This window comes from Anomalospiza imberbis, chromosome 1 (genome assembly GCF_031753505.1).
Source record: "Anomalospiza imberbis isolate Cuckoo-Finch-1a 21T00152 chromosome 1, ASM3175350v1, whole genome shotgun sequence".
Classification (NCBI taxonomy): Eukaryota; Metazoa; Chordata; class Aves; order Passeriformes; family Viduidae; genus Anomalospiza; species Anomalospiza imberbis.
Window position 1 is genome coordinate 22,083,986 of NC_089681.1, and position 15,388 is coordinate 22,099,373.

The 15,388-nt window shown below is 34.1% G+C and overlaps 1 protein-coding gene across 7 annotated transcripts in view; it reads right to left on the minus strand.

Annotated features, from left to right (window-relative positions):
- Positions 1-15,388, minus strand: part of VPS13B (vacuolar protein sorting 13 homolog B) — a 431,250-nt gene that overhangs the window by 363,362 nt on the left and 52,500 nt on the right. For all 7 annotated transcript variants that reach the window (XR_010997092.1, XM_068183911.1, XM_068183916.1 and 4 more), the window contains exons 7-12: positions 14,584-14,758; positions 9,459-9,724; positions 6,754-6,849; positions 6,292-6,414; positions 4,057-4,194; positions 2,584-2,671 (exon numbers count right to left, since the gene is read on the minus strand). Coding sequence is in view for 6 of the 7 variants with exons in the window: in XM_068183911.1 (XP_068040012.1) it covers positions 2,584-2,671; positions 4,057-4,194; positions 6,292-6,414; positions 6,754-6,849; positions 9,459-9,724; positions 14,584-14,758 (886 nt within the window). In the remaining variant the exon portion in view is untranslated. The remainder of the gene's footprint in view (positions 1-2,583; positions 2,672-4,056; positions 4,195-6,291; positions 6,415-6,753; positions 6,850-9,458; positions 9,725-14,583; positions 14,759-15,388) is intronic.

Sequence of the window (15,388 nt, forward strand, 5' to 3'; positions counted from 1 at the left end):
TTCTACAGAACAGTCTAATTCTAATCAACCAAAAATATCAAAATAAGTGCTACATAATAAACTTGCCAGCAAGGTAGAGAGGTACACATTACAAACAAAAGGTAACTTCAACAGCATACCCTGCTAGGTCTGTAGGTCATGCAAATCACTGATCAGGGAACTGACAGGCTACCTAAAGTTTCAGAGAAATTGTTCTGCACTGAAGTACAAAGCAAAAAAGCCAGAAAAATAAAGGAAGGGGAAGAAAGACTAAATGTCTAAATAAGACTACTGTGCATGACTATCTTGCTTTCATTCAAAATACTGAAACTGATTAATGCACTTCTCTAAGTGACAGATGAAACTCCTGAGGATTAATGTTATGCAGCAGGCACTTGTGGTTTAATCAGTAATCCTATGCTTGAGGAAAGGTTAAAGGTGCAAAGAATGTGTCAAACCAAAATTGCCTTGACAGATAAAAATCTTACAATCACAGTAACTGCCTCCTATAACTTAAGTTTTGTTCGTTTTTTATGGTATGCGGAGTGCAGTAATTGTAAGGAAAAACAGTTATACCAAAATAAGAAATAGGAAAATACAAACTTTCATATAAACAACATATTAAAAATGCAGAAGATTTGTATTTTTTTCAAAATCTTAAGGTATTTATACCTTTATCTTAAATAAATATTTTGCATCTATTTTTTTACATTCTATTTAACAACTCTGCATTTAACCCACAATATGGAAAAATTAGCTAGAAAATAACTAGCAGGAAGCATCATATTTGCTTTTCTGAGAAATAAAACCATTTGAAAATTTAAGATTTTAAGCTCTTGACTCTAGATAAATAACAACCATTTAAACAATTTAAAATTAATTACTCCATTATTTTACGTAGCCAGGTTCCTAAAATTAAAGGAGTAATACTGGAATAAAAACACACAGTAAGACTCGATAGAAAGACAAGCTACATTTTGTGAGGTGTTTTCCTAGTGACTGATGGAGAAAATAGAAGCCAAGGCTATGAGAAATCATCCTGGCAGGAAAAAAAGAGAAGCTAAGGAGGGAAAAATGTAATCAGAAAATACAATAGTCTGACACTGAGGAAAATAAAAATGTGTTCCTGAGTTCAGTAATTTCTGAAAAGTGTTAGTTAAAAGTCAGGAAGAGATAGGATCATAACATTCCTTATGCATTCAGAGAAACAAGAAGAAATACTCCACAAAATCAATTTTTCTTCATAATGCACATAGTCTGTGAATATTTCAATTTCTACACTACGATTCAGGAAGGAGATAAGGCTTACCCGAGGTTTTCAACTTCTCTACACATGAGTTCAATGTGCAATTAAACACTTATATCGTTATTAAAACCAGAAGAAGTCTGCAGTAGAAGTTCGACTTAATTGTAAATTTTCAGAGCTTTGTAAATTTTCAGAGTTTCTCATGGTACAGAGAAAAGCCTCAGAGTCAGGAAAGAACTGTTCCATTTCCTGGTGTATGCCTCTACTGCTGAGGGCAATAGCATCATTCAGTTATTTTTGTAAGTATTTCATGATCCATCTCTAAGGAAACTGGAAGTTTCTTTCCTACTCCTTTTAGACTTAATGTCCACCACGTCCAGAAAACAAAGCTGAACATTAGGAGTTGTGATTTCTCTTAAACAGAAATAGAAACACAAAAAACCCCCAGAAGAGTTGACTATGTAGCAAGGACAGATAAATGTTCGGTCACAAAACAGCAAGAAGTTCCTAACAGATATCCAGAGAAATAGTATTCACAATATCAAATACACAGATGGGGAAGAAAATACTATCAACTTGACAATAAAGGTGCAGAACAGCAGCTGTAGATGACATGACAGTGTTCTGAGGAGTGAGGGGGAAATTATATCACAATCAGTGATAAGAATATCTGTGAAAAAATATAAACATATTACTTGTTGATAGATTAACTGCTTTGTCCCAGATTTTGTGACACTCACAAAAGTAGATATACTTCATTAAATCCACTTCTCAGACTTAGAAAAGAATTGAGGAATAACAAAAACAATTTAGAATTTGCCAATATCTATGTGCACATGGTTTAGGCTAATATTTGCTCATCAAATTGTTTAGATATATTTAAAGATAATTCTTCACACCTTCTTGCATCCTTGCATTTTTCTTCATAGAAGAAAAACAATAGTCATTTTCATCTTCTATGCCAAGTATATGATCAATCTCATTCTTCAACCAGGGTTTCTCAAGATATATTTTAATATTATGTCACTAGTAACAACTTAAAAAAAAAAAGACATTCTACTTTATGAACTCCATCACTGCTACAAGATAATTACTTTCAGTTTAGCAACTGGCTACAAAAAATATCACTATGATTACTTATGCAGGAAAAGAAAAATAAAAAAAGAAGTACACCAACAATCAACAGCTAACCAAAACAACTGACCTCTGAAAGACATCAATGAAGATGAAAGCATTTTAATGATGATCCTGATGGTAAATCTAGGGTAAGTTAGAGGACAGTTGCTCAAGGACCATCTGGACATGAAAAGTCTTTGTTTCTATTATTTATCAGGGTAAACAATGGTAAAAAAAGGTACCTTTGCCTCCAGTGCTCTCCATTGTATACAAGTAATCCATGTAGAAAGCCCCAAACCTCTGCATTCCAGCTATCTCTGTGTATGTCTCCTACCAACAAAGCAAAGCAAACAAAGAAAATGTTGTATAAGGAAAAGAATCTTGAGATTACCAACTGATAGACTGGTATTAGAGAGATATATTCATGTTTGGATTTGTGCATCAACACAGGGAAAGGCTTATCAAAGCAAAGGACAGAGGTTATCACAAAGAATTCACCTTTCTGATAGGTAATGTAACTTCCATTTGAGGCCACACAAATGCACATCCATAATTCCTGTGGACATGCTGACCAATTCATCAATAGCATCTAGTCAATTAGTACCTTTAATGAAGTAAGTATTCTTCATTTGACATCCTGCATGCAAGACATCAACCTAATTAAATACACTGAAAACTTCAGCCCGTTCAATTTGGCTTTGCTATTCAAGGAATATTGTGGTTTTATCTTTCAACAGTAGGAAACGTATCAAGACTTTATGCCAACATTGGGATTCATACATAATATAATACATCACACAGCAAATTTGCTTCCACTCTTGCCAAAAAAATGGGCAAATTGTAAAAGCATTGAAGACAGACCAAGGACAGAGTAAAGCTTAAAACACACTATGGGAAAAGTTTGAATATAAGTACTTGTGATTTTACTAAACTCCTTTTTTCACATGATTCTTCAGGGCTACACTTCATCAATAGTACTAAAGAGGTGAAAATAGTTAAATTTAAATTAAAAGGAAATTAGATACATTCCAAAATTATAAATGGTTTGCCTGTAAAATAAACAGCACAGATCTCCACCTATGAACACACCTGGAAAGGAACCACCTTGGTCATTGCAACCAATCTTTAATAACAGCAGACAACCAGGGAATAAGGTTTTACTGCACAATTTACAACAACAGAGACGAGAGGTGACTAAAAATTTGTCTCCACAAAAGGCAGAATTTGCAAAATTTTCTCTGAGTAGACCAATGCAGAATGCAAACAATAAAATTAATACTGTCCAAATCTGACAGCACTTCTTATATTGAAGACCACAGACTACTTACTGTTTGGGTTTAAAAGACATGATGGTAAAGCTCGAGTTTTGCTAGTACTCTCTCATACATCTCTTTTCCTCTTAAAATGTTCTGTGGTTACTGCTTTTGGAAACTATGACGTTAATTTAGTTTTTGGGGCAGGAGGGGAGTTTGAGGTTGCTTTTGGACATGTTTTTTCAGTTTGGCTCTTTTTTTGGCTTGGTTTTTGTGGGTGTCTTTTTGTTGACACAAACAGATTTACTTTTTTTTTTTTGGGCAGCTGCAAAGTAAGATTCAGTTAAATGTGTAAAAGTAAAGAGAATTCAGTCCTCTAATAGTACACAGATCTAAATAATTAAAAGAAATCCATTAGAGAGCATTGGAAATTTTTTTATAAGAAAAATATAATTCTCTGACCTTATGATGAGCTGCATCCAATATAAATTCTGCACGAATACTATTATTTTCTGGACTTCTGTAATCAAATAGTGAATTGGTAAGGTATGTCATTCCTTTCACGCTCAAATTTTCTCCACAATTAAAGAAGCATGCCTCCTTCATTAGGCAGTAGAAAGTGAGGCAGGGGAAGAAAAAAAAATACAGTCAAGTTAGCAAAGCAGTTTCAATTCTGTCATAATACAAATATGACACACATAGAGTAGTAATCCTCAAGAGCATGTTGCATTATGAATGAAGATGAAACAATGAAATTAATTTCATTTATATAACACAAGTTCCTGTCCACTCCTTCCCCATTTTTAAATCAATAAAAATTGCCTGAACCAATGAATATTATACAACTCATGATACAGAATATATTAGTTGCATTTTAGCAGCAAATAACCTCAGATCGTCATCATTCCAAATCCTGCCCCAATCCTCTTCAGTATACACAAACTTGTCACTGCACACTCCATCTGTGGCTACCCAATCCTTTCAGATCCTGTATCCATCCTCTTCAAGGCAATCAGTTATTTCCATATATGACCTCACTGCTACGTTATCATTCTTTATTCATCCAGATTTTAATGTGCCCACTCCCAGACTTCCACTCTTCTGAAATCAATACAACTTTCCTAACAACAGTTATGAATCAAAAAAAGTTACTTAGGAGATTTATTTTTACCAACTATCTATTCTCAATTACAGGCAGAGCCAGAACCTTTATGAAAGGACCAATCCCACAACCACAGCAGTACCTAGACAACAGGCAAGTAATATTATCACCACTGTCATAAAGTAGATACTTTCCTAAAGTCCTGGACTAGAGGGAGGCAGAAAAAAGAGTAAAAATAAAATCCCAAATGTCCCTTAATAACTAACCTAAAGGAAATTATCTCAGTTGGTCAGAGCATGGGGCTAATAATGCCACAGTTGTGGGTTCAATCTCTGTATGGGCTATTCACTTGAGAGTTGGACTTGATGCTTTTTCTAGGTCCATTCCAACACAGACTATTTTACAATTCTGTGAAATTCTCTTGCTAACTCACCCACTCAGTCTAAAAAACATCAATTCTCTCAAGATTTTATACCTGACAATCTTAATTGCCACAGACAAGGTGGCTGTCCACCCCCACATCCCCAACCACATCTCCCTTGTCCTTAACAAGACCAGCATAGCATTTTTACAGTTGGCTCATCCTTGCCTCCCCAGCCTCTCCTTCTGGAAAAGCCTGCATGTATCCAAAACAGCACACCAGTCATGTGGTGTGTCCCACTGCATCCCTAAAATCCCAACAATGTCATACTCAGCAGATGTGTCATGATATTTTCTTGTTTTCTGCTCTGCACATGCAAACACCTGAGATGGGTGCCAAGCCATGATGCTCTCACAGAGCAAAGATAGGAAGCTGCCTCATCATATCTATCATAATACAGTATACGGTTTCCCAGACTAGGAGAAAATACAGGCACTTGGTATTTTCTTTCATATTCTTAAGTTTCCTCTTTAAAATACTTTCCAAGACTTCACAAAGCACTAACATCAACTTAACAGGTCTCTTCTTGGCTGTATTATTTGATTTTACTTAAACACAGATAACAGACACTGTTCTCCAATACTTTACTACGCTATTTACACTTCAACAAAAATCATCATTATTGAATTTAGAATTTCAAGTAACCCTTCATTAAATAGTTTTAAAGTAGTTCATAATGATACCTGATTTTGTCTTAACAATTGACGTTTTGCATCCATTTAAAATACAAAAATTAATACTGTCTAACTCCTTCAATTCATACTGCTCTCAATCTCACTGAAAAGTGATGTAAGACATTTATTCAGTATTTGTGCCACATTTCTATTATCTTCACTGTAGTGTTCCCATTTTTTCCCTTCCAGTCTTTGGTACTTTCAAATTTAAGTACTTTCAAAGATTTTCAAATATATTTTAATTTGTTATACAAAATCACAAAGGCAACAATGGGCTACTGTCCAAAAAGATTTTTAAAAAGTCTTATGTTCTGCCTTTTCTCAATCTGAGATATTCATCTTTTCAACTCTAAGGAACAGACACTGAGTTCTGCATCACAGTAATATACAAAAATCACAACTGGTAACAGCAATCTTTTCAATTTTTGCAATCAGAGATTTTAAAAAAGGATAACAAAATTGCTTATTCACCAAATCAAATGGTATTTCAACATACTCACTTCATCACTCCTATTCATATTCTCTTCAAAATCTTTAATTCCCATAATTCCTTTAAGGCACATAGCTTGGCATCCAACAAAACCTATTTGGCAATCAAAAAAGAGTTCACCTTTCATAAGGACCTAGTGAGGAGAAAGAAAAAAAAAGAAAAAATTTTAAGCCTTCTACTCCACAAGAAATAAAGATGGACAAAAACAAAGCAAAATATGCTTAATTTATATAATTAGAGTTTTAATAAATAGCAATCATACAGAGCACTGGAAAGGAAGGGATTACTATAGTGTTCAACCACTACAGCACAGAAGTTTAGAGAGTTAATACCTACATGATTATTACATCAAACACATACAATATGACAGAATATGAAAATTCAGCAATTAAATAATTTAAAAATATTTTACCATCAACTCTTTGGTACATTACTTAAAATGTATCAAAAAAGCGCGTCAACGTAAGATTACCTCAACTGTTGTTCCTTCTTGCTCCCAGCATATAACTTCTTTGGATTTTACTTTCTGAGGGCTGTAATAACTACTTTCAGCTTGCATTTCAGTGAGCTGCAGAACAATAGGATAAACACCTTATAAAAGTCAGTATTAGTATTAAACGACAGTATGGTCATTAATACACAGAACTGATAAAGACAAAGTAAACCATGGGCAAAAATACATCAACTGTCAGGAAACAGGTGCAATTAAACAGCTGTAGCACATTATCCATATCAGAATGCCTCATGTTCAACTTCTGTTTGAAATATGCTCTAACAGAATGTTTAGAATCCACTACAGTATTTTCAGCTTGCTTATCTAAAGAGAAACTGTGTGAAAAGATGAAACAGATATACAGCTGCATTATTAATATCAAGTAAGCTTATAAACTGTTATAAAAATCCATTAATACTTGATTTATTCTTCCCAGAAAATAATTAAACATCATTATAATATTACAGACATATTTTGATTACAACCACACACGGTTTTGCTTCATGTCATGGCAATCAAGAGCAACATGCATTTATATTTCTTGCATGATTTTGATGTAAAAATTCAAAATGGGAAAACATGCACAGGGTAAAAAGCATATAACCTACAGCTAAGAAAAACAAGGGAAGAGGGAGACTAAATTGAATATATTACATTTGGCATGAAAAAACCAAGTTAGTTTATGATGAACAGCTTAAATACTTCAAAATCTAATTTTTATAAAATAATATCTACACACTCTCTTTGTTTTCAAGACTGGATACACATGGATGCTGTTTCAATTTCAAATTTTGTAATCCAAATGTCCAAGAAAATTGGATGAAAAAAGTCACTGATCACCCTTCACCTGTGTGCAATTATTGCAGAGGAAAAGCAATTAATTGATTAAAAGAACTCAGAAATTACAAGAATAGTTTTCACCATTATTAGAAAATGGTACATTTAATTTGGCATGATTTTTAGCTGGAATAATATCAACTATACAAAATGTTAATGCAGAAACTTGACCTTATTTTTTAACCAAAATATGAACCACAAATTAATTCCATACATTCTTTGCAGGCAAGCAGAACAATGAATTCTGTTTTCCTCCTGTCACCATATTAGCATCATACATCACATTTAAAATTTCTGTAGTGCAAAATGTTACATTTTGAGTAGTTTTTAATCATTTCCTAATATAAAATGCGTGAACTCACAAATGAAGCATTAGGAAAATCCTCTCTAGCAAAACACATGTTCAAAAAAGAAGTTCATATTATTTTCAATGAGTTTTCTTGCATGAGGAACAAGAGCACAGAATTTCTACTGCATGACATAGTGTAAAAGAAGATGCTGAGCCATGATAAATGAGAAATTTGAACTTTGGTGGCTTGTTCATGTTTCAAATTTCAAGTAGTGTCCCAGGGATATAATTAATGGAGGGGAAAAAATGTTACTATTTATTTTTAGCCTCTTTTAATGAGAGCTGAGGCAGATTGACACAAAAGAACATGACTGAACGCTTGAATTCTGTTGATATCTTCAAATTTTTCAACCAAAATTTTCAGGAGGCTGAAGGCTTAAAACATCAACATCCCCACAAAATATCTACAGCTTCCAAAGTCACTTGTGTCACCTTTTCTGGCAGTTGCTGAGCAGCTAAATGCCCTTCTAGACCACCAAATAAAAATAGCTAAATTAGGCATAAAGCCCCATAAAACATTCCTGTGCACAGATGCCAATCCAAACAGGCAGGAAAAGAACAGGGAGCTCCTGATGGTACTGAGTATAATCAGGCACATAATTTTTGTATGAGAGTTACAAAAGTCTTGCAGTTAATCTGAAAGGCTCAAAGTCATAAAAATCACCCTAAATAACTCTGTGGCAAAGTTCTGACCTTGATTTAACACACACTTAATTGTAAAGCCAAGAGCTGCTTGGTGTAGTTACGCACATAGAATTGCTTGCAAATAGTTAGACATGTTACAAGTATTCTGCTAATTCAATACCTTAATTTCTAATTTCTATCAGTACATCTCAATATCTTAGTCAGACTCTCCATATTGCCTTCTGCAAGCTTACAATATATTAGAGAGAAGGCCAGCAACAATTTTCATCTTTGCTTAGAGAAATCAAATCTTTCTCTACAAACATTGTTTATAGCTAAGCCTACATGAACTCTTTATCTTTTTTTCCTTTAATACAATTTCAACCTATGGAAAATTAATTCAAAATTATCAAGTTAAATTGGTATTTTCACATACAATAGTCCAAAAAAATAGTCTCTAAAAATTCCTCTAATCCTAGTTGTAAATTAGAGGGGCTTTTATAAAGAAATATGTATTTGTATAAACATTAGATGGATAGAACACTGCAGTGAACATTCACAGAAAGCTTTCAGGCTTTTTTCCCATCAAAAAATATTAATCTAAGTAAATTAAGTGATTTCCTTTGAACATTATAAAGTTCACACTCAAATTCTAGCTCAAATAACAAAAACTACTCACATTGCCATTATCGGTCCAGTATGATGGAAGAGGAATTTTCAGCATTCACATTTCTTGTTATTCATTAACTTAATACTCCCCTCATAATATCAACAATATTTGTCTTGAATCAAACAGTATTTGAATGCTCAGAAAATCTTTATGCACTTCCTCAATAAGTCAAATGAATCCTTTATGACACAGAGAAATATTTACCTTAAAAGTCACTGTTGCCTTTGTACAGTAAAACCCAACGGAAATAATAGGATCCTTGAGGGACTGAGACTTCTGCTGTTCTGCTGTTCCATCACCAATTCCACCAGAATCATTCTCTTCATCATCATAACTCACAATAGCAGGAACAAAAGACCAAGCCCAAGAAACCCATCCTTGTTGCTGGTCATCATCTTGATGGAAATAAGGATCTTGACTAATGTACTGTGTAGGATATTGCATTACGGAGCTTGCTTCATCTTCTGTGCCTTTTGAAACAAAAACCAAGCTAAATTTCCAATAAACCATACTTAAAAATTTATTTATTAAACTCAAATTTATGGTATGTGAAATTTATCTTGGACTGTATTGCACACAGCATTCACTGCTACTTGGCTTATAATCATAGGAAGTCAGTACAAATTTTAAATTACTGAATATGAGTTTCCAAGCACTTCTTTGATTCATTAACATTTTCCTCCAAAAAATATAAAGGGTCTTTGCCATAGTTTTAGTATCAAACATCTGCAGTGAGACCAGAATTTGTCATCTATACCACAAGTTTTCAAGACTACTTCTGTTAAAGACCTTCAAAAGCTGTAAAATCAAATCTGACTAAATAATGATATTATGATCTTGTAGTTTCCAAATTTAAATTAAATTTAGAAGCAGTTTATTTACAACAGTCTAATGCAAAAAGTGTAAATACAGCATAGATCCAAGACTTCCTTTGTTTAATACTAAGCTTTTCAAATATTCAAAGATACAAGTAAATCTATGCTCAAAAAAGCTGCTATCCATCTGTGAGTCAAAAGTCAAAATCTTGATCGTCTGCAGAAACCAACAGAGATAGCATGCAGAGCAAAGCAAGAACTTCCCCAAAGATTCAAGTCTAAGATTCATGATCTAAAAAGGTAGGTAATGTATTGCATGTACAAAAAGCACAAATAGCTTTTATCTGGTTTCATCACCACTCTTATGGAACTCATGAAGGCTATTAATTATTTCAGAATTACTGTAAGTAGTTAAGGATGCAGTACTGTTCCTGAAGGTGAATGTTATGTTTAATGAATCATTTGAGATCATCATGAGAACAGAAATAGGCATATTCCAATTCTATTCACATATTTTGAAACTCGGAGATAGCATTTTTTCAAGTTTGAGAACTTTTACTCTTGAGTCTAATTAGTCTTTAGCCTTTTACTCTATACAACGGAAAAAAAGAGGAAAAAAAACACTCCTGAGAATTCTCTGCACATGCTTAAGAGGCAAGAGCACCTCCTCCCACAAAGGCAGTGCAAGCTCCCTTTCTGCTCTCTTCACACAAGTCTCAAGGATCAGGTTTAAATCCAGAAGCAAATCCTGAAACATGGCAAATACAGAAGAGGTACATATAAAATCTTGGAAAAAGCCAAGAGGAAGAATTGTCAGCTGTAGAAGGAAAAAACTGATACTGATCATGACTCAAGGAGTTTAGCATAGACTGCTGATGGCAAGCACAAAAGAAATGGTGGAAGGCCTGGCAAAAACTGAAAAAAAGGTGCAGCTGTAGAACCTGGGTTATACATAACATTTGGTCTACCTGGCTATAAATTTCAGCCATCATTCAGCATATCCTTTTTTGAAGTACACAGAGACAACCGTAAAATATGCCAAGTTATAGTCTGGGTTATCATATTTTTTAAGATTTTGGAAAACATTAAAATAAGCAGCATTTTACCCTAGCTCCTCTATATACTATGAGACAGAAAATTGAAAGAGGAAAATATCTCCATTTTCTACCACTAAATTAAAACTACTACAGCCACTATATAATCACAAAACTGCAGAAAAAATTAGTATCAGCCTGATAAACAACACACAACATCCTCTAAACACTACAAACATAAATACAGTGTAAATTTATTTATAACAAGGAATATTTGAAGGGAAGTATCTACTTGGGAAGCACAAAGTCTCTGCTTTGAATTAACTACAATAACCACTTCATCACCTGTAAATGTATTGGGTAGTGAAACAGAGTGAAAACCTCTCTTTTACATACATTAAAGGACAAAATGTTAGCCTGCATCAGGTTTCTAAAGCCATTTTTTTCTAGCCATTCATAGTGAGTTCACACTAGAACAGTCTTGCTCCAGAAATGCAGGGCAGTGAGTGCAGTGATTAAGAAATACATTTTATATATATTACAAGATGGCAATGTGACTGCATCTCACTGCTTGCATGCTTAAATCAAATCTTACCTTCAGAAATTTACTTTCTTTTAAAGGGTTTGAGATATTTATCTGTAATATGAGTCTGGAAACTGGTATCTCTCAACAAAACACTGGAATTAACCCAGCAGAAAATTACTCTCTTGGTATTTATTGATTTATTTCTCTATCTGTATACATTTTCAGCCAGGCATGGGTGATCCAGCCTAGCCTGTGGCTACATGAACAAGTGCTGGCACTAGAGGAAGAAGGAAGGAATGCATCCCTGCTGGCAATAGCATGAATTTTCATCTCATTGAATCAGCCAAGAAACTGTATGAGTGAAACGTAGTACACACTTCAAGCACAGAGATGTAGATGTTCATTCTTGTGTCACTAAATAATGTATACATTAAAATGTATTTTCTTATTCACAATTTGTCTACTATAAACCGAAGAAGCTACTACAAACTCACAACTAAGACTCTGAAAACAAGTATAAATGGCATGACCATTTTAGCCTGTGGGTGGCAAAATATTTGTCAGTAAAGATAAAAATGGGCTTCTAAAACTGCCTCTACATCTCTGCCTTAGCCATCCAACAATTGCCATCTGTCTTGTGCTCTGAAGGAGCTAGCTCAGTCAAATACATATGATCATATAATTAAGTACAATGATAATGTTAGAGCACGGCATAGTTGAACAAAACTGTGTAGGAAATTAGAGATTTCTTTTGCAGTCTTAGTCTAATCACTGACCTTTCTAAAAAATCTTATGTAAAACAATGTGAAGTTACATTATATTATTTCTTTTTTAGATGGCTGTCTTATGAAGAGCTAGGAAGTCATACTGACAGTTGTTCAAAAGAATGCAAATGAGACTGACCAACAGGAATTGCAATTCAACCTTCTTGAAGCCATTCATTAAAAATGGGATAACAAGATGGACTGTCAAAGATTTTACACAGATTTGGATGCAAGACTCTCAAATTTAATTCTAGATGCAAAAGAGACTGAGTACTTGTAGGCAGATGCCTTTTAACATTAATCTTTCCTTAAACTATATTTGTATCACCAACCATTTCACACCTTAACCAAAAGAAGCCAAGTCAAACCCTCATAGCTCTGCTGACTTCTATCCTCTTCCACATTTGAAGCGTCCTTCCAGTTTTCTCATACTTTTACTCTGTCTCCAATCCTTATATTTTTTCATCTGAAAGTCATTGCTTACCCATCCCAGCTGTTCTCATATTGACTCATATGATTTCTCTATTCTTTCTGTGTATTTCCTGTATTCAAATGGCCCTAGTTGCCTTCCTGACTCCAGAAATGCAGCCACAAAATTCAAGCAACTCTAAATACATTCTAATTCTCTATAGCATAAATACTTAGACAAATCTGGGGGAAATTTCATACTAACAAAAGAAAGATATTCATGATACAGAGACAACCCCCTGCTGAAAGCAAGGGTAATACAGTGCTTCAGAGAAAATTTCCTGACACTTTCTCCTGTAAATAGTAAAAATCATTGGTTAGATACAAGACGTTATTAAAATACACACTAACAGTTTTTCTAAAACTTGTATGCTTTTAAAGTCTCAGCAGAATATTAAGCCAATATTTGCAGAATATTAATTACTTCTAATCATATGTCTTGTGCAATGAACTTATGTTTGCAATGCAGTGTTTCTAGTGCAGAAAACCCATCCTTAGAGAAAACAAGAGAGAACTATTTACAGACATCTTATTTGTTTTCTCAGTTCCACACAGCAGAACATGACAGAGGATTCTACATCTGAAACAAGAATGAAACAGTTATCTGTGCCAAACAACAGTGAAGGCTGTATTTGGAAAAAAATACATGACATGCTGTCATTTACCCATCATGTATCTATTTCTCTGAAACCAGAGAAGACAGCAAAGATAGCAACACAGAATTAAAAAAAAAGTTAGTCTCTTAATGCAAATTAAAATGGTCTATTTCTTCAACAGAATAAAATTAATTAATTTAATAGTTTATGCATAGCTTTAAACTGCTGTAATACTATACATTTAAGCCTAGCTTAAGAGAGCTATGTCACCATCAAATGAAATTCCAAGAATTTTCTAGGTGAGGTAAATTTCTCTTCCTATTCCCCCAGATCCAAATACAACTTGCAAAGATAACCAAAACTTCTGTCTTGAGCAGATTAAAATTAAAATACAAATCTCTAAATAAATTCACAGAATCACAGAATAAGCTGAGTTGGAAGGGATCCACAAGGATCATCGAGTCCAACTCTAGGCCCTGCACAGAATCACCCTATGTGCCTGAGAAGCAGCAGATGGGAAGCAATTATAATAAGATAAAGAAAATTCACTCCTCATCAGTGCAATAGTCCTGAAAAAATCCTGTTGCACTAAGCTACCACAAAAGATCATATAGAAGAAGAATACATGTTATATGAAAATAAAAAGCAGTTGAGACCAGACAAGGTAAAAGGACAGAACTATGGGAAACAGTGCGAAGTCATACTTCTTTGCTTAGAACACATTCTGATATATCTATTCTCGATGAGCATTTTCAAAGAAACTTTGGCTTTTCTCTCATTTAGCTCAAATATGGCTGTGGTCAGTTTCAAACTTGCTTATGGAAAGGTGCATTGTTGCATGATATATTGACAGATAAATCCAAAGTCACAACTACGGTGTCACAACTCCCAAAATGGTCTTCTTAGATCATATTTAACCTTAATTTAATTAAGACCATCAGAATTCCTTATAGAACATAACATTAAACATGTTAAACCACTGCATCCTTACCCAGCACAATGCCTCTAGCAAACTGCAGACTGACAAGATACTTGGCAAGAACTAGACTTGGACATTTACATTTGCAAAAAGCAAAGAAATTAATGTTTTTAACATTTCTTCTTACAAATTAAAAGCTGCACTTACCTGTGATATTTCCCAACATATCTTTAGTGTGGCAAATCAAATCTTCACTTTCCCCGTCTTTGAAGTTGCCTATTTCTCCATAATACAGAGCAATCCCAAGCTGCATTATACGTATAAACATCGGAAGCTGCTGATCAGAGATTGAAAGTTTCAAACTTTCAACTAATGTGTGAATCTATAACATGAAAAGAGAACAAAAACAAATAATAACAAAGCTCTGTCATCAGTAAAGCCTAGTTTTAAATCATACAACTCTGTATTCATTTGGTATGGGCATTTTATTTCCAAAAATGAGATTTGCAATACAACAGAAAGCAAGGGGCTACAAACAAACCCTACCAAAAACATTCACTTGGGCTGTCACACAAGAGATCTTCAGCTGAAAAATCAAGTGTAACACATTTTACATAAAAAGAAAAATTATATATTTTTTTTAAAGTTACTGGTGAAGCACTTTCTCAAATCTAAATGATGCAAGAGCATCTAATTAAACTTTTATTTTCATTACAGAGTTTCTTTAAAATCTCTGCATGCTCTCGATAACCTAGATATCTAGATAGTATATCTAGATAAACTCTAGATATATTGGTTTTAAAATACAAGGTCCTTCATTTTGATTCTTTCCCACTCCTGTTGCAGCAGATAGGCCTGCTAGGCCCCTCTGGAGATTAGCTGCCTAAGGGCAGAGAAAATGCATAGTCATGCTGACTAGCAAAAGAACCCCTTTTCCCGCGCCTCAGACCCTCTGTTATCTTCCTGTAAGACAACAGGTCAATTTGTACCCTGACCCACACCATTGGACCAT